The sequence below is a fragment of the Lygodium microphyllum genome, chromosome 1 (genome assembly GCF_053477565.2).
Source record: "Lygodium microphyllum isolate KBCC chromosome 1, Lygodium_microphyllum_v1.1.10, whole genome shotgun sequence".
Taxonomy (NCBI): domain Eukaryota; kingdom Viridiplantae; phylum Streptophyta; class Polypodiopsida; order Schizaeales; family Lygodiaceae; genus Lygodium; species Lygodium microphyllum.
The window spans coordinates 144,050,909-144,074,332 of record NC_141135.1 but is presented as its reverse complement, the minus strand read 5'-3'; the positions used below and the strand labels follow the sequence as shown (position 1 = coordinate 144,074,332).

General features: G+C 39.6%; 1 protein-coding gene across 3 annotated transcripts in view; it reads right to left on the bottom strand.

Moving 5' to 3' along the window:
* The window catches only part of LOC148041770 (uncharacterized), a 58,148-nt gene extending 35,290 nt beyond the window's left edge, over positions 1–22,858 (bottom strand). Inside the window, exons 1-2 of one of the 3 annotated variants that reach the window (XM_087682307.1) lie at positions 22,691–22,858; positions 22,358–22,573 (exon numbers count right to left, since the gene is read on the bottom strand). In XM_087682307.1, coding sequence (XP_087538433.1) covers positions 22,358–22,558 — 201 coding nt within the window. In that variant the 5' untranslated portion in view covers positions 22,559–22,573; positions 22,691–22,858. The other 2 variants (XM_087682315.1, XM_087682300.1) reach the window with 2 other exon arrangements.
* Positions 22,859–23,424: the final 566 nt, after the last annotated feature.

Sequence of the window (23,424 nt, the reverse complement as noted above, 5' to 3'; positions counted from 1 at the left end):
AGGTACACTCACTAGTCTCACTGATACGGAGCCTAAGTCTAAGAAATTGGAAACCTCAAAATTTGTGGGCAAATTTAAAAGGAAAATGCCATTCTTTAAGGATAAAAAACAACCTTTTGAAAAGAAACCATATGTGAGGCCAAAGTTAAGTCCTGATAACTTAGATAAGGCCAAAAAAGAAAAGTTGTGCTTCAATTGCCTATCCCCTAACCATGCTGCTTGGAATTGCCCTCAAAAGAAAAAGGGGGAAGACAAAGGAAAAGATAAGGACAAGGGCAAGGGAAAAGAAAAACAAATCCATGTAGTGCAGACCTTAGAATTAAAGGGGCATGAAAAGTACAAATCTTCAGAGATCTTGCACATGGATGTACAACATAAGTGTTGTATGTCAACTTCTATGTGGCAGCCTACTTTTGGGCCACATGATTTACTTAGAGTACATGGATTGATAGCTGGAAAGAGGGTTAGAGTCATGATTGATGACTCTGCCACACATAATTTTATAAACTATGCACTTGTCAAAAAATTGAAACTTCCCCAACAAAGGAGTGGCCATCAATATGTTGTTCGTATGATGCAAGGCCAAGACAATAAAATATGAGATACAATGGTATCCAATTTGAAAATTGAGATTCAAGGATATAAAGATAAACTTGATTTCCAAATTATGAACATGGAAAGAGCTGATATTGCTCTAGGGAGGGAGTGGCTATGGGGATTGGAACCATCCTTAAAACGTAGTTATCACCATAATACACTGGCATTTGAAAGGGATGGTAAAACTTTTGTCATTCAAGGTGAACATGAAGTATCTGATAATCCTTTGCTGTGTTCTACTGAAGTTCAAAAGCTGATAAAGAAGGAAGTTTGTGAGGTATATATGTTATGGTCTCTTCCTGTACAGAACACTTTTACTTTCTGTAATATAAAGCAACAATTTTCTTATGTTTATGAGTTGAATGTTAATAATGAATTAAGTAGTTTGTTAGATGATTTTAAAGATGTGTTTCCTTCTGATTTACCAAGTGGCCTTCCACCAAATAGGGATGATATAAATCACCCAATTGACATAAATAAGGATACACACCCTATTTCTAAACCACCGTATAGGTTAAGTGAAACACAGCATCAAGAAGTTGAAAGACAAATTATGGATTACCTTGATAAAGAGTTTATTCAACCCAGTAATTCACCTTGGGCTTCACCAATTTTATTGGTAAAGAAAAAAGATGGTTCTATGCGACTTTGTGTTGACTATAGAGCACTTAATAAAATAACGGTGAAGAATAAATTTCCTATGCCCAGAATGGAAGACCTTTTTGATCAATTACAAGGGGCAAAATTCTTCACAAAGATAGATTTAAGATCAGGTTATCACCAAGTAAGAATTATGGCACAAGATGTTCCCAAGACAGCATTTCGTACTAGATACGGGCATTATGATTTTTTGGTGATGGCTTTTGGCCTCATTAATGTACCAGCTACCTTTATGAAGCTGATGAATAGTGTTTTACGGCCCTATCTAGGACATTTTGTAGTAGTCTTCTTGGATAATATCTTGATCTTTAGAAAATCAAGAGAAGAACATTTGGAACACTTACAATTAGTATTCCAACTGTTAAGAACACATTCCCTTTATGCGAAGAAAACTAAATGTGAATTCTTTGCACAAGAGGTCAAATATTTGGGGCTTATTATCTCAAAAGAGGGAATCAACATGGATCCAAAAAATGTAAGGGCAATTATTGAATGGCCACCTCCAAGGAATCTGGAAGAGCTGCAGATCTTCCTAGGTTTATCTGGATTTTATCGTAGATTCATTCGAGATTATGCCAAAATAGCTGTTCCAATGACTGACCAACTTAAAGAGAAAGGAAAAAGTTTTAATTGGGGAACAGACCAAAATGAAAGTTTTCAAAAACTTAAGATAGCTATTGCTACAGCTCCAGTACTATTAATTGTGGATCCCAATAAACCGTTTGTGGTTGAAGCTGATGCCAGTGATAAGGCGATAGGCGCGGTCTTATTACAAGAAGGTCGACCAGTTGCTTTTGAAAGCAAGAAATTAGACCGTGCAAAACAGAATTATTCTGTTTATGAGAGGGAGCTGTATGCAATAGTACATGCAATGAAGAAATGGAGGCACTATCTGTACGGTGCCAAACTTTTGATTTTATCGGATCATGAAAGCATTAAGTGGCTTAATGATCAACCGGATTTACACGGGCGTAAAGCCAGATGGGCCGAACTCCTTCAAGAGTTCGACTATGAGATAAGATATAGAAAAGGAAAGTATAATATAGTAGCTGATGCACTCAGCAGAATGCCTATCATTAATGAATTGAGTTTTACTCAGTTCACTTCCAACTTGCTTGAATCTTTAAAAGGAAAATGCCAGGTTGATCCGGCATATTCCAACATATGGGAAGCAATAAAAAATGGGGATCCAAATGAAAGTGCTTCTACTGAGGAAGGAATATCTGACGATGTTCAACAAGGAAATGGAGCATCAGGGGTTGCTCAAACTGGATTCAAGTTGAAGAATTTTACCATTGATAATGGTTATTTACTCTACAAGGGTAGGGTATGTGTCCCGAAAGATACAGAAATAAGGCGCCAGATACTCTTTGAGTGTCATGATACCCCTAGTGCGGGACATCCAGGAGTTAATAAGACTTATAGTCTTATTAAAAGGCAGTTCTTTTGGCCTGGAATGAATAAGGACGTCCTTGACTATGTGGTCAAATGTAATAAATGCCAAGTTAATAAAGCTGAAAGATTGAAAATGGAACGACTTCTCCATCCACTAGAAATTCCTTCAGGAAAATGGAAGAGTATCTCCATGGACTTTATTGTTGCTTTACCTAGAACACAGAGGGGGCACGACTCTGTGTGGGTGATTGTGGATAGGTTAACCAAAATGGCTAGGTTCATTCCAACTTCAACTGATGTTAAAACACCAGAATTGGCTAGATTGTTCGTAGAGAACATATACCGATTGTATGGCCTTCCGGCAAATATAGTTTCTGATCGGGATAGAAAATTTGATAGCCAATTTTGGCGTGCGGTATTTAGGAAATTGGATACTAAACTTAGCATGAGTACGGCGGATCATCCGCAAACAGATGGGCAAACTAAAAGGGTTAACTAAATTCTTGAAGATATGCTTAGGGCATATGTAAGTAAAAGGCAAACTAATTGGAAAGAGTATCTACCGATAGCAGAGTTTGCATATAACAGTACCAAGCACTCTTCCACTGGATATAGTCCATTTATGTTAATGTATGGGTTTCAGCCCAGAGCTCCTTTTGCAGTAGGACTGCATAAGGAAAAGGTTCAGGCAGCTAAAGACTTTTTGGAGGATATGAATAGTATGTTAAAATTTGCTCAAGAAAATATTAAAAAAGCTCAAAATCGAGCTAGAGTATATGCAGATCCTCACCGAAGAGACATCTCCTTTGAAGAAGGAGAATTGATCTATCTTAAGGTGCCTGAACAGACTAAAACTATGAAAAAGGGACAATATCCAAAGCTTTCACCAAGGTATTGTGGTCCTTTCATAATACTTAAAAAGGTGGGAGAATTGGCTTACAAGCTCCAACTACCTGCTGGTAGTAAAATACATCCAGTTTTTCATATAAGTAAATTAAGGAAGAAGCTGGGTGATTTGGATAATCTAATCTTAAATGATGACATTGAGGAGCTATTCAATGACCAATCTAATCCACATGAACCAGAAAGGATATTAAATGTTCATAATAGACGAACGAGGAATACTATTTATCAAGAATGTTTGGTTAAGTGGAAAGATTGTTCAAAAGAAAGCTCAACATGGGAGCGAGTAAGTACTTTAAAAAAAAGGTTTTCCGATTTACAGTTAGACCTTCCAAGTATCGTTTTCGAGGACAAAACCGATTCTTAAGGGGAAGGAAATGTAACATTAATGTGACATTAAAGTGATATTTAATGTAACATTAAGGTCACAAATATTGAATGTGATATTAAAGTGACATTTAATGTGACATTAAGGTAAATCTAAGGAAACACGCACGAGGATGACCGTCCGGGCTCTTGGGCGCCCAAACGGGTTAAGCAGAGCCTAGAAATAAAGAGAGTCCAAGAATAGTAGGACTCACCAAGGTTTGACAGCTGGCAATCGGATCACGATGGTCTGGCCAGCAACATACTAGACAAGGCTGGGAGGTGAAGGAAATGACTCGTGCTCACGGATTAGGACTGTTTTCTTCTGGCTTCATCGTCTTCTTCTGGGTCATCGGACAGAAGCCCTGTCCAAAGTTCGGCTGGGGCACAGCAAGATGACTAGAAAGTCCACTAGGTAAGGCATGGAGGCAAACTGTGGTACCAACTAATCCACACTCAGGAGAGACTGGGAGGGATACCCAAGCTGTAATGATCCCGAAAGTGTGTAAGAAGAAGGTGGAACACCACCCGATTGAGGCAAGGATGAGGTTCTAAAAGGTGTGCCAGTGCTTCCATAACCCCCCAATGTGATGTGCAGTGCAACATGAGGTGTCTGAAATGGAAATATAAATGGTGTAAATGAAAGTGACAAGCAACGGAAGAAGATGGTGGGATGGGTGGGTTTGAATTTGTTGAGTGAAAGGTAAAGATGCATTTTGTTCATTATTTTCATTTAATGATTGAAAATAAAAAGATGATTATGAAGATGTACCATGTAATGAAGGAATAGGAACACCAAATTCATTCTAATTTTGAGAAGTAAACTGAAAAGAAGAAAGAATAGAAGAAGAAATACCTGGCTTTTTCTTATAATCCCCACAACGTGTGTTAACATACAAGAATTGGTCCTCAAGAGAACCTTTTCCGTAGTCAATAGACTGTACTCTTTCTTCTTCATGATTTCTATCAATATATTGCAAAACAGAAGAGATAAAAGACAAAGAAACAAAAGATGAATCTAAAGTACCTTGCACCGGAGTAGACAGAAGAGAATGAAAGAATGGAATATACTCCGGATCTCTATCTCCAACAAGAGGGCCCCATCCCTAATGGAGGTCTCGATGGCCCTACCACATCATCAGACTTACGTGCAAAATATGAAGAGAGAAAATCATGTATACCTTCATAGAGTAGCTTTTCTTGAAGAGAAATCCTTCGGTCGAGCTCCTCAATCTTCTTTTGTCTGTAAGCGGTAATCATGTGATATTCTTCATCGGACAGCTTACATAACTTTATTTCTTCCCTGTGGTCAGAAGTGTCTTCCACCATGTCGAAACTTTGTGAAGCAAGCTGATCTACCCACTCTCACTCAATTCTCGGCATAGATGTTTCTGGAGACTGAACTAGTATTGTTATATTCGAAGTCATCTAAACCTACTGTTGTTCTTGCTTCTACAAAGAGCTTTCAAATCAAGGCCTAGGTTTCTCTCAGAGAACCCTGCTCTAATACCATGTAAAGAAATACCCTAACATATAAACACAAATAAAAACCGTACGACAAAGCACAAATTGATAAAGGAACATAGTTAGGGTTAGGGTAACTCAAAGACAATGAACACAAAAAATAAATGAAGTGATATGACTATTGAATATACGATACTCATGTAACAAACACACTATGCAGTGAATGAATATTGAACCCTGAACTCCTGTATCTCAAGGATCAAGGCAGGGGTAATGAGCTGGAGAGTGTGACATACTTCGAACTCATCCCGAATCACAGCAAGGCAATCTCCGGTTGTCGAACAACAGTAAACACAGCCTATGTATGACTGGACCTGAAGTAGACAGCAATCTAGAGTGCAGTAAATGCAGGCTATAGAGATAGAAAAACAGCAAACGTAGGCTGTGGAGAGAGAAAATCATTTGAACGCAAAGGAGAGAAAATCTGCAAATGGAGGCAATGGAGAGAGAAAATCTGCTGCAACAGGCTGAGGAGAGAGAAAAACAGCAGCGACAGCAAGGAGGACAAAGAAATTTGAGCAAGCGACAGCTGGAGAGTGATCAACCACAATCGCTCTGCTGTAAACAGCTGCAAACTGCAGGTGGAAGGCTGGAAACAAGCATCAGACTATAGATGACAGCAAGGGACAGCTGAGACTGCGATGTCCTCCGCGAAAGGAGTGTGGGCAACAAGTTGAAAACACCTAAAAGCAAAAACGAGATATGTATTTTTGAATGGAGGGCACCATACCTATTTATAGAAAGTTTGGGCCCTCCCAAGTGGGTTTGTGCTTATGGGGCACAAACACTCTCTAAGAATGCATTTCTTTTAAATAAACAAGGTTACTTCATTAATTAAGCATGTTTTGGGGCTATTTAAGTAAAGCTAATGCATTTTTAGCTCAACACCCCCACCATCTCCTCTGATGGTTCCCTTGTACCTCCCATCCCTTTCAGAAGGGGACGATATTGGTGATGCAACCGTGGATTTCAGAGGAGGCTTCCCAGGATCACGAGGAGTTTCTTCAAGATTTCCACTCTCCTTTGGGCCTCTCCTTCCCTTCTCTTCATCATCAAGCCACCATCCCCTACCCCTTGGTGCTTGGTTCCTGATGTTTCTATGCAGCTTATGGCACCTTCGATAATTCCTCACTATTGTCTCATAGTTGGGTTAGAGGCTTGGCTCACCCATCCCTGACTAGAGTTTTCAGCAGTGATCCGAGACCTCTCTGTTTCCTTTGCTCTTTGGTGGCCTTCCATTTGGTCAAATTTCTCTATGGAGAGGGGGTCTTGCTCCTTGGTTGGCTTTCTTCACCAACGGACAGACTACATTGGCATTGGCACTCTTCCTACCACCCTTGGATCTCCATCTCCTTTGGACTTCCAGCACATCTAGGATCTTAGAGGGGGTGTTAGTAATCATGTGTGTCTTGTGTGGTCATCTCGTCTGTGAGTCTCAAACGAGCACATCAGGAGCTCTAACATTGTATTCGTCTGTCATTTTATGTGTTTTAGACACTTTACATGGAGGGCACATTAGTGCATTTCTTTTTGGAAACTTTTGGTCATTTTTAGGGGGTTTGACCATATTTAGGATTTTGCCTCTTTTTTGCCTATATGCAAGCGACCTGCCCTCCCACTTTCATTATCCGTTATCCATCATTGATCCTTCATGATCAACCAGCCCTCCTCATTGTCTCATCCCCCCTGTTACCGCATGGCACCCACAATGATACGTAGAGATACATGTTGGGGCTGATTGTTGCAGCCTTGTACCTTCAACCATTGCAGTCACATTGTTCTTTCTGTCTCCTGTATTGTCTCCTCCTCTCCGTGTTCACTTTCCTCTTTCCGTTGCGCATTCTCACATCTACTCTCCCTCTTTTGTTACAAAATATGGTTGAGCAAGGAAAGAATAATGGACTACGAGGGAAATATGAAGAAGAACAAGAATGAAACCATAATGGCATGAAAGCGCTTAATGAATTGATAGTTGAGCCAATTCTTTTATAGTATTTCAATTTTCAACTAGGATACACTCCCTTCACTTGGCTCGTGGAATACAACGCTTTGTAATGCATTGCATATCCCTTTAGCACTCCATCTCGCACCATGCATACGCTATAAACTAGCACAGCGAGGGTTTCACCTTCTTCAATATCTTTATTAATAGAAGACAATTGCACCTTCAAGCTTTTAAATTTATTTATCAGTGAAATCAAGGAATCATAATTGTTTAAGTTCAGTCTGACAATTTCCATTAAAAGATTTATCTTTGAGTTATTTGCTTGGGAGCCAAAGGTTTTGTCTTGAGCTTCTTTTGCATTTGTGATTCCCGATAAAGGGCATCCTTTGACAAGCCTCATGCTATTATCCCGAGTGCTTTATTTATTTTTCTTTTCCACGTGGAATCATCAAGAGCCTCAGGTTCCTCAAATATTCCCCAAAGATCTTTTCGTATTCAATGATGCATGGTTTTTATTTTCTAGGTCTGAAAACCATTTCCATTGAATTTTTTCCACCACTTCTATTTCAAACATTTTGAGAATGGAGAGGTCTTACAAGAGACTCACACAATAGTGTCTAATTCCTTTTACAATTTTATGCCCACATTCACTCGTTTTTATTTCTCACTTGCACACCAGCTATGATTGCATAAATCGAGTATCTAACCAATGCTAGAGAGTTATAGTTGGAGTTAGATCAGCTCTATAACAAGATGACTATCATGAAGAGGATTTCTTTGGAGGTGCAAATGCAGACTTTAAACCCTAACAAGTCCACTTTCATACAGGAGCCTGTGAACAAGTTTTGATAGTCACAGATGTAAGTTTAGACTATAGGTAAGGTAATCACCTCCAAGGGCATGGCGATTACTCTGTTGTCATAGTTGCCCCCTAGATTCAATGCATTCTACTCCAACTTGATTGCCTCAAGGCGGACAAAGACCATTTAAGGGGAGGAAGCTAGTTCCTATGGTCTCGGATCAAGAGGAACAATTAAAGGGTACAAGTTCTCAAAATCTGAGGCTCTTATAAGCCAAGCTTTCCAAAAGAAGGGAAAGAAGAAGCAGAAGAAGGATGACAAGAACAAGAACAAGGAGACCACTTGCCACATCTATGGTAAGACAAGTCACTGGAAGAAAGATTGCCCTAATAAGGATAAGAAGAACACCGAGGAGGAGGAGGAGAATACTATAAAGGACTCATCAATAGTAGCTGGTCCTTCATTAGCAGCTTTTCTACATCTAGAAATTATCAGGCCTTCTACATAGGATCCGTGTGATGCAACTGTGATGGCCCCACAGTCTTGAGAGTGGATTGTGGACGAACAATGGCGCTCTCAACCACATGACCCCTCCTATAGATGGCATTGCCTATATGATTATGATACATGGGTATATTTTGATTGGTGATAGTTCTTCAATTTTGATAAAAGAGAAGGGTGATACGCAACTCATTGTGGATGGACATAGTGATGTATGTTTAAGCTTGGGCTACCATTTACTTTCGGTGAGTAAGATTTGTGGACTTGGCCTCACAATTGAACCTGATAGGGATCTCTTTCAAGTTTCTGATGGAAAGACTAGGCAACTGCTTTGCCATGAGCATGAGGAGAATGGTGTCGTCAACCCTTACTTCTCTTCTTCCCACTTCCCAATCTCAAACAAAGCTATGGTATGCTCAGTTCAGCCACCCCAACTACGAGTAGCTTCAGAAGCCAACTCATGATCAGCTTATGCGTGTATTGCCAAATGTTGGGATAAGCCATTCACTGTGTCTATCTTGCATCCGAGATAAATAGCATAGAGATGTGATTCATAGCAAGGCTTCAAGACAAGCAAAGGAGCCCTTGGTTCTTGTTTCTACACATCTTTGTGGACCCATGCAAACGGAGTCTCTTAAGAGGAGACTTTACTTCATGTTGATTATGGATGATTATAACAGAACATGGGCTTACTTTCTAGCATATTGAAATCTGAAGCTCTCTCTCACTTTAAGAATTGGCCCATCTTCAAGAAGAACCGTTTAGGATGAGAGCTTAAGAAAGTGAGGGCCGACAAGGATGTAAGTGTTTGTCTCCAAAGAATTATCTTGTTTCTATATAGATCAAGGGATTCATCAAGAGTAAGCAAACACCAATACTCCTTAGGAGAATGGCATATTAGAGCAGAAGAATATTAGTGTGATTGAGATAGCTCGAACCATGATGAAGCATCGAACAAACACTTCAGTGTCTATGGCTTGAAGCGATGGCCACCACAATTCATATCCTAAATTAGTCATCTGCATCTATCGTAGCTAGTATGACTCTTTTTTAGGCATATTTTGTACGAAAGCCAAATGTTTCTTATTTCAAGCTAGTCGAGTGTGATGTTTATGCTCACATCCCCAAACAACAAAGGGATAAATTTTAGCCGGCTTCCAAAAAACAAGTGTTTGTTGACTGCAGCTCTCTATCACAAAAGGGTATAAGATTTGCAATCCCATCTCACGAGATGTCTAGACAAGCGGAGATGCACGGTTTGTTGAGTTTCCAACTGCAAAGGAGAGTAAGAACACCCTATTCTTGAAGATCCAAGTAATAGTTGGGTACCTCAACTAGTAGCTATGGAACCTATGCATCTTGAGGCTCCATCTATAGACAAGGAGATTGTTTCTCTATCAGATTCCCCACTGGTGGATGTTTCAGAGTCTTTGGCAAAGGCAGCGCAACCAAGGAAGTATCTTAGTATTGACCTCCTCATTGGACTCACGAGATACTCCATGATCAAGGATTGAGGGGCTTCTTGAGGAGTGGTAGCCGCAGGATGGCCCATAGCAATCTTGAAGTAACCAAGCACATTCCACCACTAACTATGATTTGATTAACTATGCCATTCAAGATAGGGAGCCAACATCGATAAACAAGGCTTCATAGTCTGATCATTGATGAAAGGCCATGTAGCAAGAGTTGGACTCCATTGGGCAAAATGGCACTTGGCCCCTTGTGCATCATCCCACTCATCGAAAGAAGGTGATTGGAATCAAGTGGGTCTTTAAGACCAAGGATCTCAACAATTAAATTGGCTAAGCCAATTTGTTTTCCAAATATCCTTAAGCAATTATTAGTAGCTCTTAGACCGGCATTAATTTAAAAAAGTAATTAATACCTAGTCTCTAATGTCACCCCTGACATTAGTGACCAATGAATTGATCTAGGCCAATATCTAACACTAGGTACCACCTAGAACCTATCAGACATGACTTATTACAACTTTTGTCTTTGGCATCAACTGATATTTAGAGGTCTTGGGTCCCACATGATGAAATAATTAACTTGCACCTCACATGTACAAGTCACCTTTGTATATTTGATTAACTTTTAATCAAATGCTAAATAAAGCATTAAAATTTTAGATCCTCGTAACAAACCACTCCCTTGAAATTCTTGCAATCGTCCTCGATTGCACGGGAATGTGCCAAAGCAATCATTGCCACTACTACGAATACATGCTGGTATTGCAATCAAACAACATGTGCATCTATTGCTCAACCGTGCTCATACCCGCTACATGTGAAATTTCAATCACTTAAACCAGTTACAATCCACACCCATGAATCATTAACCACTGTCAAAACCATAAGGGGCGCATCCACATGTCAAAACTCGACACTATTCTAACCGCTAAGGCATTGCAGTGCATAAACAATGCCTCACAGCAATGATTTACTACATGATAGTCATGTAAAGCATACATCACTTTGCAAACCACATGTAATCTATGCAATTATTCTTCTTTTGCATCACCTACAAATGTACATCACATATCATCCATGTATTCCATACATACCTTGTAAATATACATCACATCAGGGCACTCCCACCTACACTTCCGGCATCCACAACTCAAGCTCGGCTTGTCCTCAGCTTACTCTCAACTGTCACAAGTATATTTTATCTTTTTATTCAAAATATCAGAGCTATAGTAAGGGGCTTCTACAAGGAAATGTCTATTTCTGCTACAGCAGGTGCTTTCGTGCAAAAATTGCAGAAATTTGTTGAAATTTGGGTCAAAATTTTGGGCTTTCGCATGTTTGGCAGACATTGCATATGTACTGAACTTTCAATCTGAAATTGATTGACATTGTGCACATTGGACAATCAAATTTTGGGCCTTTTGTTTTTTCAGTGCTACTGATCACCGTTCTTGCATTGGACAGTGTGCTACTTGCTGAAATCTGTAAAATTTTCAACACATTGAAACAATAGTGGTCAAGTTTGACACGGTTTAGTTAATTACAGCTTGACATTTGCTGTAATTTCTGGAAATTTGCAGATTTCCAGGTTAAGCCAGCTTTGGTTATTGCTCTTGCACATTTTGGAAGAGTGACATTTATCATGGCCAATCAAGGACAAAGTGATGTCTTCACTTATGTATCTAAAGAGGATAGATTGGATGGCAATAACTATTCTCTATGGTCCTTCATGATGAAGAATGTACTTGTTGCAAAAAATCTTTGGGATGATGTCAATGGGGAAGAAGTTCATCCTAGAGATATGGCTCTCTTGCTGCCCCTCCACAAGGAGGTCTTGGTCAAAGGCACAAGCTCTGGTTTAGTCACCACCCCAAAGAATAGTTGCACAAAAGGCTTGGGACACTAAGGATGCCCAAGCATTGTCACTTATTGCATTGCCAATTCAGCGGTCTATAATCCCACATATTTGGTCTACAGCTACTTTACGAGTAGCATGACTTACACTTGATACTCGCATTTCTTTCTTAAAGAAGGAGCTTGAAAATGTGAAGTTGGAAGAAGGTGATGCTATGTAGGATCATCTTAATAAAATTCACGACTTGTGCAAGTAGTTGATGAATGTAGATGAGTATTATTCTAATGCTCAAATGATCTCTACTACTTTGAATTCTTCGCCACCTTCTTATTTGGCCTTTCACACAACATTGAATCTCACGATGTGAATTCCTCTACAGCCACTTACCTTTCTTCAATGGGTTAGTTTGTTGCTAAAAGAATAGCAAACAAGAAAGAATAGTGGGGTGGATGTTGCAGCCTCTGAACAAGCTTTTATGGCAAGACAAAAGGGCGATGGCAATCAGTCCAGGAATGCTCTATAAAGTTCTGGAAGTTCATGAACTTCACAAAACAACAAGAAGCAAGGGGGTACACAAGCCAAGAAGGGAAAGTGCCATTATTGTAAAGAACTAGGTCATTACATCACAGAATGCAAGAAACGCATTGCCAAGGAGAAAAAGAAAAAGTCTGGGATCTCTATTTCAAATGCAACTTCTACTGCTATTGCTACAGAGTCCGCACCGTTTGTCAATGACTGTGACTACTATTTTTACACTTGCAGTTATGATTCTTCTTCGGCAAATAGAGCATTCAACTCTACAAAGAATGCCAGCACTTGGTTCTTTGACAGTGGTGCTTCTAAGCACATTACATCCCGTAGGGATTTGTTTACCTCTGTTGTTGTAGCTCCTATTGGCAAATCAGTGCAATGTGCCAACAATGCATCTTATCTTGTTAGAGGTGTTAGAGAGATTGTCTTGAAAGCCATTGATGGCTCTACTCTCCGTTTGCACGATGCATTAAATGTGCCAAGAATAAAGAAGAATTTGTTATCCATTTCTTCTTTAGCAATGTGTGGAATGCAAGTCACATTTGATGATGATACATGCATGGTCAGGGATACGGAATTCTTGACTTTGGTACTTATTGGCACATTATGTTTGGACTTTATGAGTTGGATGCTCATTCCATTGATCAATCAATATATTTGGCATCTACTATTACTCCTAATATGTCACAGAAAAAGTTGTGGCATGCTCGTATGGGGCATGTTCACTATAGTAGTTTGATGCTTATGCAGTGCGCTCAAATGTTGCAAGGTTTACCTCTGTTGAAGAGACCTCCTATGTACATTTGCAAGGGATGTATTTTGGAAAAAAATGCATTGATTTTCTTTTCCTCGTGATGTTGCTTTTAGAGCTACGACCAAGTTGCAAATTGTGCATTTGGATGTGTGTGGACCCATGCAAACAAAGTCATTGGGTGGATTACTTTGTCACCTTCATTGATGACTTTACTCGTTTTTGTTGAGTCTATTCATTGGTGAAAAAGTCAGAAGTGTATGATGCATTTTTGGCTTTTACTGCACTTATGGAAAATAAATTTGCTTGTCAAATTAAGACTCTCCATTCGAACCAAGGGGGAAATACATGTCTTCCTTGCTAAATAATTTTTTGAAGTAAAAAGGCATTGCACATTAGTATACTATGCCATATACTCCACAGCAGAATAGGGTTGTAGAAAGGAAGAATCGGTCACTTATGGAGATGGCCAAATGTATGTTGAGAGCTAAAAATTTGCAACATGGATTTTGAATAGAAGCTATTATATGTGCTTGTCACATTTTGAATAGGTGCCCTACAAAGGCATTGAAAAATATAACGCCTTTTGAGGCTTGGAACAGTCGTAACCCTTCACTTAGTCACTTCCGTACTTTGGGGTATCTTGCATATGCTCATATTCCCAAAGTATTGAGAAAAAAGTTGGATAATAAGGCTGTCAAGTGTATATTGAAAGCAAAGGATACAGATTGTACAATCTTGTTTCCAAGAAAGTTTTTGTTAATAGAGATGTGATTTTTTATGAAAAATCAGAGTTATCTCTTGCTGGTTATGACACATATCAGGCTGCAAATTATGTGTTTGAAGGGCTGCTATCTATTTCTTTTGGTGATACAACTGGAGCTTCATTAAATGAACAAAATGTTCAGCCAGTTGCTCCATAATGCAGAAATTTTACCTATGGCTAATCTGAATATTTAGCAAGATGCTGAACTTGAGGTTCATTAAGAGCATGTACATAATCAAACAAATACCTAGATAGTACTTGCAAACTCTACAAGACAGTCATTTGGATGCTCCTCTTGCTGGTCATATCGAAGACAAGCACATATGCATGATCATGCTAATACTATGGAGTCTGTTATGGCCGCAAACACACTTGATGAGCCTGATTCTTTTGAGGATGCACAACAAAGTGTGCATTGGATGGCAGCAATGCAAGCTGAATTTGATTCTATCATGAAGAATCAAACATGGTATTTAGTTACATTGCCTATTGGAAAGAAAGCCATTGGTACTAAATGGGTCTACAAGCTAAAACGAAAAGCGGATGGATCCATTGACAAGTACAAGGCCATGTTAGTGGCAAAAGGCTATGTGCAAAAGAAAGGCATTGATTATAAGGAGACATTTGCTCCTACATCCCGTATGACTACTATGAAGTGTTTCAAGCCTAAGGTCAATCAACAAGGAAAAATGTAGGCCAACACTTGTTAAAGATGCCACAAATAGATGATGGTTGTCAACCATAGGCCCAACAAATCATCATTGAGAGCCTCCATGTGAAGATCATCAACAAGCTTGTGGGGACAACCAAGGGAGGAGAGGACAACAGCCACAAAAACACAACATTAATCTCTCATATGGATAAGCAAAAACATGACTGAGAGAGAGAGAGAGAGAGAGAGAGAGAGAGAGAGAGAAAGAATGTAGAGAAAATAGAACAATAAAGCTAAAAATAAACTTGATTGAATACAAGACCAAAAACAAATTGAGGCCCCAAGGACAACAAAATTAGGGTGCCAGATGGAGCAATAGAAGATGGAGAAGATACTAATGATTATGGCCACAAAGGGAAAAAAGAGAGAGAGACGCAAGCTAAAGAATGAGATGATCACAATTAGACAATGATGAGCATGGCCCAGAGAAGAGGCAGCAATACACGGTGGATGCCCAACAAAACCAATGAAATTGCTCTGAATGCATGCCGAACATAACAATGTTGGGAATAAAGGGCCACCGTGCCTTTTATAAGTGCTCGGGTGTGAACACACCTTTGCACTCGTACCTTAGTCCTTTACATATAACTATCAAAAACCTAAAGAGTGGTGCATCTTTCCATATCCACATATCATGCATCACACTCTACTACTACTACTCTCTCTCTCTCTCTCTCTCTCTCTCTCTCTCTCTCTCTCTCTCTCTCTCTCTCTCTCTCTCTCTCTCGCCATTGCCTAGCATTGAACCTCCACTACACATCAATCACCGCAAACTGGTATCAAAGCTAAAGGTTGCATTGCTAAAGGCTACATCACTAAAGGTTGCACGTTGTCAGTCCTAGTCAAGTGTGCTACAACTGACACGCCCTCGATAGAGTGAATAGGTCAACGCAGAGTAGATCGGTCCTCAACAGGGGCACAATGTGACAGGTCATCCAAGCGGCAACTCCATTAGCAAATCGTCCGGCAAACAAACCAACAGGGGCAATGCGAGCACGTCACTCGGGATCAGCATGGAGACGGGCAATTAGTCGTCGCCCATCACGCTCTTCCTTTTTTTAAGGAAATATTTTCTTTAATGAAATGTTTATCCTTTGTTTGAAATTTGTGGGCCTTCGTACGCACACAAGCATAGTTCAACGAATCTCAGAGATTGGATATGCTTTCAACCCCGAAATCCAGGGATTTTGGCATACACCAAAGATTTTGCTCGTTAGAGCAAAATTTGTGCATTCTTGAATACTCTCAAATCTCAAAATTTTGGGTTTTTTGTGCATGTGCAGAAATTGCAATGGGACACATGCAATTCTTGAAATTTTGACACATTGAATCCCATACAATTTGGGGCTTTTGCAAAATTTGTGAAATTTGGGTCAACTCTGGTCTTGATATGTAGTTGCAATGAATTTCTATGCAAATTAAGCACATAGGACCCTAGACAAATTTGGGGCTTTTGCAAAATTTGTGAAAATTTTGGCAAAATTGGCTTGTGCAATCCATTCGAGAGTTATGTTTAATGTCATTTTAGTAGTTTGAGCATAGAAATTTTGGGCCTTTTGACCATGAGAGTCAAATTGGTGCCCATGGATGCGTTTGGAGCAAAAATTGCGGTTAAAATTTGGGGCTTTCTCATGTAATTGATGTATTAGCCCATGATACGGTTGCAATTGCTTGTGGCGTGCTGTAGCACACATTTTGTACCTCTGGAAATTAATTTGAGAATCTGAAATTTCTGCAATTACTTCTTTTTTCATTGTTGGTTGGTACTTACTTTGTACCGTGGTCATTTGTGTGACATTTGGGCTCACATTTGCTGACCTTTGAGTCACTGTTGAGCTGTAAATCATGGTTGGTAGCAATGATAGCAGCAATCTTTTGCGCATCAAGAAGCTTGAAGGTGCACACAACTTTGCAATATGGCAAAAGCAATACTATAATGTCTTGGTGTAGAAGAAATAGGTGAAGCCCATCAAAACAAAAGGAGCAAAACCAGCAACTATGGATCAAGAGGAATGGGATGATTTAGATGAGCTTGCATGCTCTACCATAGAGCTTTCAATGTGAAACACACTGCTTTTCAACATCAAGAAACTGAAATTTGCCTATGATATGTGGCAAAGACTTCAGGAGTTATATGCTTAAAAAAGTGCAGCTAGCAAGGTTTATTGGTTGAAAATTTTGATGGACCTTCGTATGAAGGAAGGTACAGTTATGTCTGTACATTTGAATGAGTTTAACTCTATTTTCAGCCACCAGATTGCCTTGGAATTTCACATTCATGAGGAGTTCAAGGCAAAATTTTTGTTGTGCACCTTGCCTGAAAGTTGGGATACTTTTAGGACAGCAATGAGTAACTCGAATGCTATGCTATTATATTCAGATGTGGAGAGTTCTTTATTCATGGAGGAGCTCAAAGGCAAAATATTTCAGCAAACAAGCCTTCCAATGCACTACATACTAGAGGCAAATCCCAACTAAAGGGCAATTCTGACAACAAAGCACGTAGCAAGTCTTGTGGGGAAAATGTGAAGTGCCATAATTGTGGCAAGACAGGGCACTTCAAGCGGGATTGCTTTAAGTGGAAGAAAGAAAAGGGCAAAGGCAAAAACACTAATGATAACAAAGATGAGAAAAATGACAGCCAACATACAAAGGAGAGCAATGTGAAGATAGAGTAAGTCAATGTAGTTAGTCATAAGAGTGACAGTGGCAATGATGTACTCTTTGCCTCTTCTTTTAGTGCACATTCATTGACTGCAGATTCTAATGATGAAATACATACCTAGATTCTTGATTCAGCTACCTCATTCATGTAACACCACACCATGAGTGGCTTTCTGACTATAGTGGTGGTAGACATGTTGTTGTCCACTTGGGGGACAATTATGGATGTGACATTGCAAGGATTGGCAATGTGCAATTGGCATTTCAGCATGGTTCAGTGTTCACTTTGCAAATTGTAAGGCATGTACCCCAACTCAAGAAGAATTTGATAAGCACAAGACAGTTGGATGATACAAACTATCATACCACTTTTGGGGATAGCAAATGGAAAATATATAAGGGCCCTAGAATTGTTGCCAAAGGCTCTAAAAGTGTATTCTTTACATGTATCTAGTGCGTGTGATCATGTTGTCATCATAACCGAGCAGCCAAGTATGTCTTTGTAGCACAGCCGGTTGGGGCACATGAGTCAAACTGGAATGAAAGCACATTCTCGTTTGGGTTTTTTGCTGTGTTTGAGGTATGCTGATTTTGACCACTGTGATCTTTGTATTTATGGCAAGCATGCTCAAACATCACATAAAAAGCCTCTTTCACTAAAATCTTCACCCGTAGAGTTGGTACATTTAGAGTCCAGATGTATGTGAAATGCCAAGGTTGTCTCTAGGAAAAAAGAAATATTTTGTCGCTTTTGTTCATGATGCCACATGTAAAGTATGGGTTTATCCGATCCGTCGTAAAGACAAGTCCTTGGATAAGTTTAAATAATTCCTAGCACTTACTGAAAATATAACCAGCAAGACATTAAAGTATCTTCGCTTTGACAATGATGGAAAATATGTGTCTAAAACCTTCTAGGTTTTCTGTGACAGTAAAGAGATAAAAAGGGAGCTCATTGCCCCTCGTAATCCGCCCCAAAATGGTATCACAGTGTATGAATAGGACTATTTAGAAGACGGTCCGTACCATGATGTCTCATGCTACATTACCTCATGGTTTTTGGGTAGAGGTTGTTATGATAGCTATTCGCTTCATAAATCGGTCACCAAACAAGCCTTCGGGGAGGAGTTTCTCAAGAAGTGTGGTCAAGCAAGCCCCCTTCATATACACACTTGAGAGTGTTTAGCTACAAGGCATTTGTGCACTTATACAAAGAACAATGCAGTAAATTGAAGCCAAAGTCTTGCAAATGCATTTTCCTAGGAGATGCTAACGAGGGAGAAATGGAATATAAGTTATAGGATCCCAAAAAAAGGAAAATTGTACGCAACAATGATGTAGTCTCCCGGGAAGATCGGATGCATAAACAACCAAAAAGACAGAAGAAGTGAAAAGAGTTGTGTTCCGAGAAGAAACACCTGTAGGACAGCAAAGAGTGCCCACTGTACAGCAGCAATACCTACTGTAAATGACCCTTTAAATGCAAGGAATGATACTGAAATAGATTGGCAAGAAGTTGCCCATGATATACCCCAGTTTCAACAAGAAAATGTGCCTTTGGAACAGCCAAAACAGGTAGTACAACATGTTGAACCTTTAAAACAACAAGCTATTCATGCAAATTTGCAGGCTAAACAACCAACAATCACTAATCATTGGGTCCGTAGGTCAACCAAAAATACCAAACAGCCAAATAGGTTTGTTCCTGGTGCGAATTATGTTGTTGATTATGTCATATTGATAGATTGCGGTGAATCATTATGCTTCAAGGAAGCAATGGACAAAAAGGACAGCAAGAAACGGCATAAAGCTATGCTCTCAGAGATGGAATCTCTTTAAAAAAATGGTACTTGAAATTTGGTGCATTTACTAAAGAGGCAAAAATTCCTACCATACAAATGGGTTTACAAAATGAAGGTCACCTCTGCTTCCTCACCAAAGTACAAAGCACCGCCGGTTGCCAAAGGGTACAAGCAAAAACATAGAATTGACTTTGATGAGATCTTTTCTCCTATAGTCAAAATGACTGCTTTGCAAACCATATTGGGCTTGGTTGCATGCGAGGATATGAAACTCATACAAATGGATATAAAGATTGCTTTCTTACATGGTGATCTGCATGAGGACATATATATGCAACAGCCAGAAGTTTTTATGGCTAAGAGACAAGAAAAGCTGATGTGTAAACTCAACAAAAGCTTGTATGGGCGTGAAACAAGCACCATGTAAATGGTATCATAAGTTTAATACATTCACGCAATCTCAAGGTTTTCAAAGAAGTCAAGTGGATCACTGCTTATATACCAAGAAGGCGGCAAATGGCAGCCTTATTATATTGATTTTATATGTGGATGACATGCTAATTGGTGGTAGGGATATTCGTGCATTAAACACATTCAAGTAGAACTTACAGAGTAGTTTTGATATGAAGGATCTTGGTAAAGCCAATCATATTCTTGGGATGCATATACTCAAAAATAGATCAAAAGGTCTTCTTTATCTATCATAGCAAGAGTATGTATCTAAGATTTTGCAGCATTTCAATATGAAGGGGAAAAAAGCAATTAGTATACCATTACCTCCATATGTGAAACTCGGTGCAGAGAACAGCCCTACATCTAATGATGAAAAGGCTGAAATAACTAAGATCCCATATGCTTCAGTTGTCGGTAGCTTGATATATGTTATGGTTGCTACACGTCCTGACATAGCATTTGCAGTGGGAGTGGTTAGCAGATACATAGCACATCCTAGTAAAAAGCATTGGGAAGCAATGAAAAGGTATCATGAGATATCTTAAGGACACTAAGGAAGTGTGCATCTGTTTTGGAAAGCAAAAAGCATCTATCTTTGGCTTTACGGATACAAACTATGCTAGTCATGCTGACTGCAGGAAATCTACTTCAGGATATATATTCACCTTCACAAGGGAAGCAATTTCTTGGTTCTCTAGGCTACAAAAGTGTGTTGCATTGTCTACTAAAGAGGTAGAGTATGTGGCTGCCACTGAGGTATGCAATGAGGCTTTATGGCTTTCACGTCTAGTAGGAGAGCTTGATATTACTAACACTCCTATCCTCCACTATTGTGATAGCCAGAGTGCTATCATGCTAGCACAAAATCCCATCTCTCATGCAAAAACAAAGCACATACAAGTGAAGTATCACTTTATCAAGGATGTATTTGACAGCAAAAGCATTGAGCTCGTCAAGGTACATGCAGATGATAATCCTGCACGTCTACTCACAAAGGGACTTCCAACAGTGCAGTTTGCTCATTGCCAACAAATGATGGGAGTTAGATAGTATATGTATTTCAGCTTTATATATACTTAGACTGAGCTAATTATTTCCTCGACCTTCAAGCACACTACCTTTAGGTGGGAGGTTGTTACAAATAAAGGGCCACCGTACCTTTTACATGCTCGGATGTAAACACACCCTTGCACTTGTACTTTAGTCCTTTACATATAACTATCAAAAACCTAAAGAGTGGTACATCTTTTCGTACCCACATATCGTGCATCACACTCCTCATTCTCTCTCTCTCTCTCTCTCTCTCTCTCTCTCTCTCTCTCTCTCTCTCTCTCTCTCTCTCTCCACCATCGCCATTGCCTAGCATTGAACCTCCACTACGCATCGATCACCACAAATAACTACCCTAATATCTAGCAAACTACCTAAAAAGAACCAAATAGAGGGGAAAATGCCAAGGGATAACTACTTAGAAAAATGGGCAGTTGAGGCAACCAAACAAGCTACAACAAGGTACCCCACTACAATTGACTCCTACCATCGAATGTTTCAAGGATACACAATCTTGAGGAAAAAAAAGAAACAACATACATGACTAATGCTAGAGCTTCAAACATCTTCATCTGCCCTAGAATGAGGCTCACAACCAAAAGATGGACATCAAGAGAGACATGGAATGGCATGATTCCTAAAGCTAACAAGAAAGGTTCAAGCATAATTGTCCCTAAACATGCCATTTCGTTATAATCTACTCTTTGAGACCTGTAATCCTTTGTTAACATCAAAGAGCTCATATGAGCCACTCTCTCTATAACATATATCTATGAGAGACTCTTGTCCCTATAGTCCTTACGAATGATATCCATCCCTAGTGTACTTTGGGATGATATTAACCAATCCATGTCCATGAACTACTAGAGGTAAAATGGCACAAGATCTCCAAATACCTCTCTAAAAGATCATTAAAGACAGCTCTCTATAAGCACCTCCTTTTTGGGAGTGCATGATGTGATGTTAGTAGCTCCGCATTGTTGAATGAAGCTATGAGAAAAATATGATAAGATGGGGAATGATTACTCACCCATAATGTCTTGAAATTGAAGTTCCATACTTGCCACTCTAAACATCTTTGTAGTAGCTATCAAGAGGCCTCTGGCCTAATCAAAATCCAACTCTTTCATGACATACCTTTGGTTACCCAATTTTGACCTTATTTGAAAAAGGAGACTCTATAGAGAGACCAATCTAGATTGAGCTTGCTCACATTTGATGTATACATACTATCATTTTTGCATAAGCATAATTTTTTCTTTTAGACATGACGAAAAGCAAAATAGTCCATCACAAGTTGAGTGCATGTCCAATCAACAATACCCATCCACTGCACGATTCTCTTGTGAGACCCTCTGACTGGCAGATCAAATTGCTAAATGAAAGATACAACGATATCCAAAACGATGAAAACAGTTTGCCATTTACAGATGCTATTATAGTCTTATTAGGCACAGCCAATAAGATATTAGGAATTCATAGGTCTTTGACGCATGGACCACTTGCATCCCCAAATTTATTTGTGAGCATACTCAAATGTATCAAATGCAGCAGACACGCCGTCATTGCACCATTTAGCCATGTTACTGGATCATAAACACTGGACGTACCTCATGCCAATTACGCTTGAAGTCTTCTAGCGAGGGACATCGAACTCGAGCAACTGGAGAAGAGGAGGACGCTCCGGCAGCTGCTGCACTCGAGCTTGAGGAATCAGCCGCGAGCGACCGTCTGTAAACCACCCGACAATAGGAGAACAGGCTGCGCGGTACAGCCAGCAGAGAGCGCCCGCCCGAAGCCCCTCGGGCCATACCAATGGCGCTGTTCTGAACCAAAAACCAAGGTTTAATCCAAGTGAATAATGCACAAATCTCCCACGCCTCAGACCGCTATCAAGCGTTTTCATGTTCATACGAACTATTATATTTGAGATTTCTACATACTCTAGTCTACTTCAGATAGTTTGTGAATAGTGTTCTTGCAAAATAAACGCTAGGTTGCTTCGCGGTAATTTCACCCTGTGCAACGAAGCAACCTTGCAAGGGAAGCGAAGTACCACATGGCAACTTCATTTCCCTCGCTTCTTCCACTATCCTCTCCCTCCTCTTCTTTCTTCTCTCTCTTATTCTCTCTCTCTCCCTCCCTTTTTGTTAGCAATGGTCATGACCTACTACTTAGTCTAATTTCAGGCCTCTCAATCCGCAGATGTTGATGCTTGTAGACAATGACCTCTATCAATGCCTACAACATACACAACACTTGCAACAATCATGTCTAGGTCTCCTAACGAATGCAAGTTTGATGTAGGTTTTAGAAAGCACTTGTGTGATGATGTAGGCTTGTATTAGATTGTGGTCGTGAGGTAGATTGAGCTACAATTGTGATACATGCTAGATAGTGATTTGATGCAACTGACTTAAATTGCATTTTACTGAAACTTGGACAGTAGTTTGTACTTCACTCAAATACTGGTCTAATGCAAGTTGTATGAAACTATCATGATGTAGGTTGGACTGTGATGATGCAAGTAGGACTATAACTATGACACAAGTTGGGCAGTGATCTTAAAGTTAATGAGGGCGGAAAACTATTACATGGCATTCTCACTGTGATGTGATGCAGGCACTAGAACAATGATTGACTCTCTTGAAAGTGATGCAGGCACTAGAACAATGAT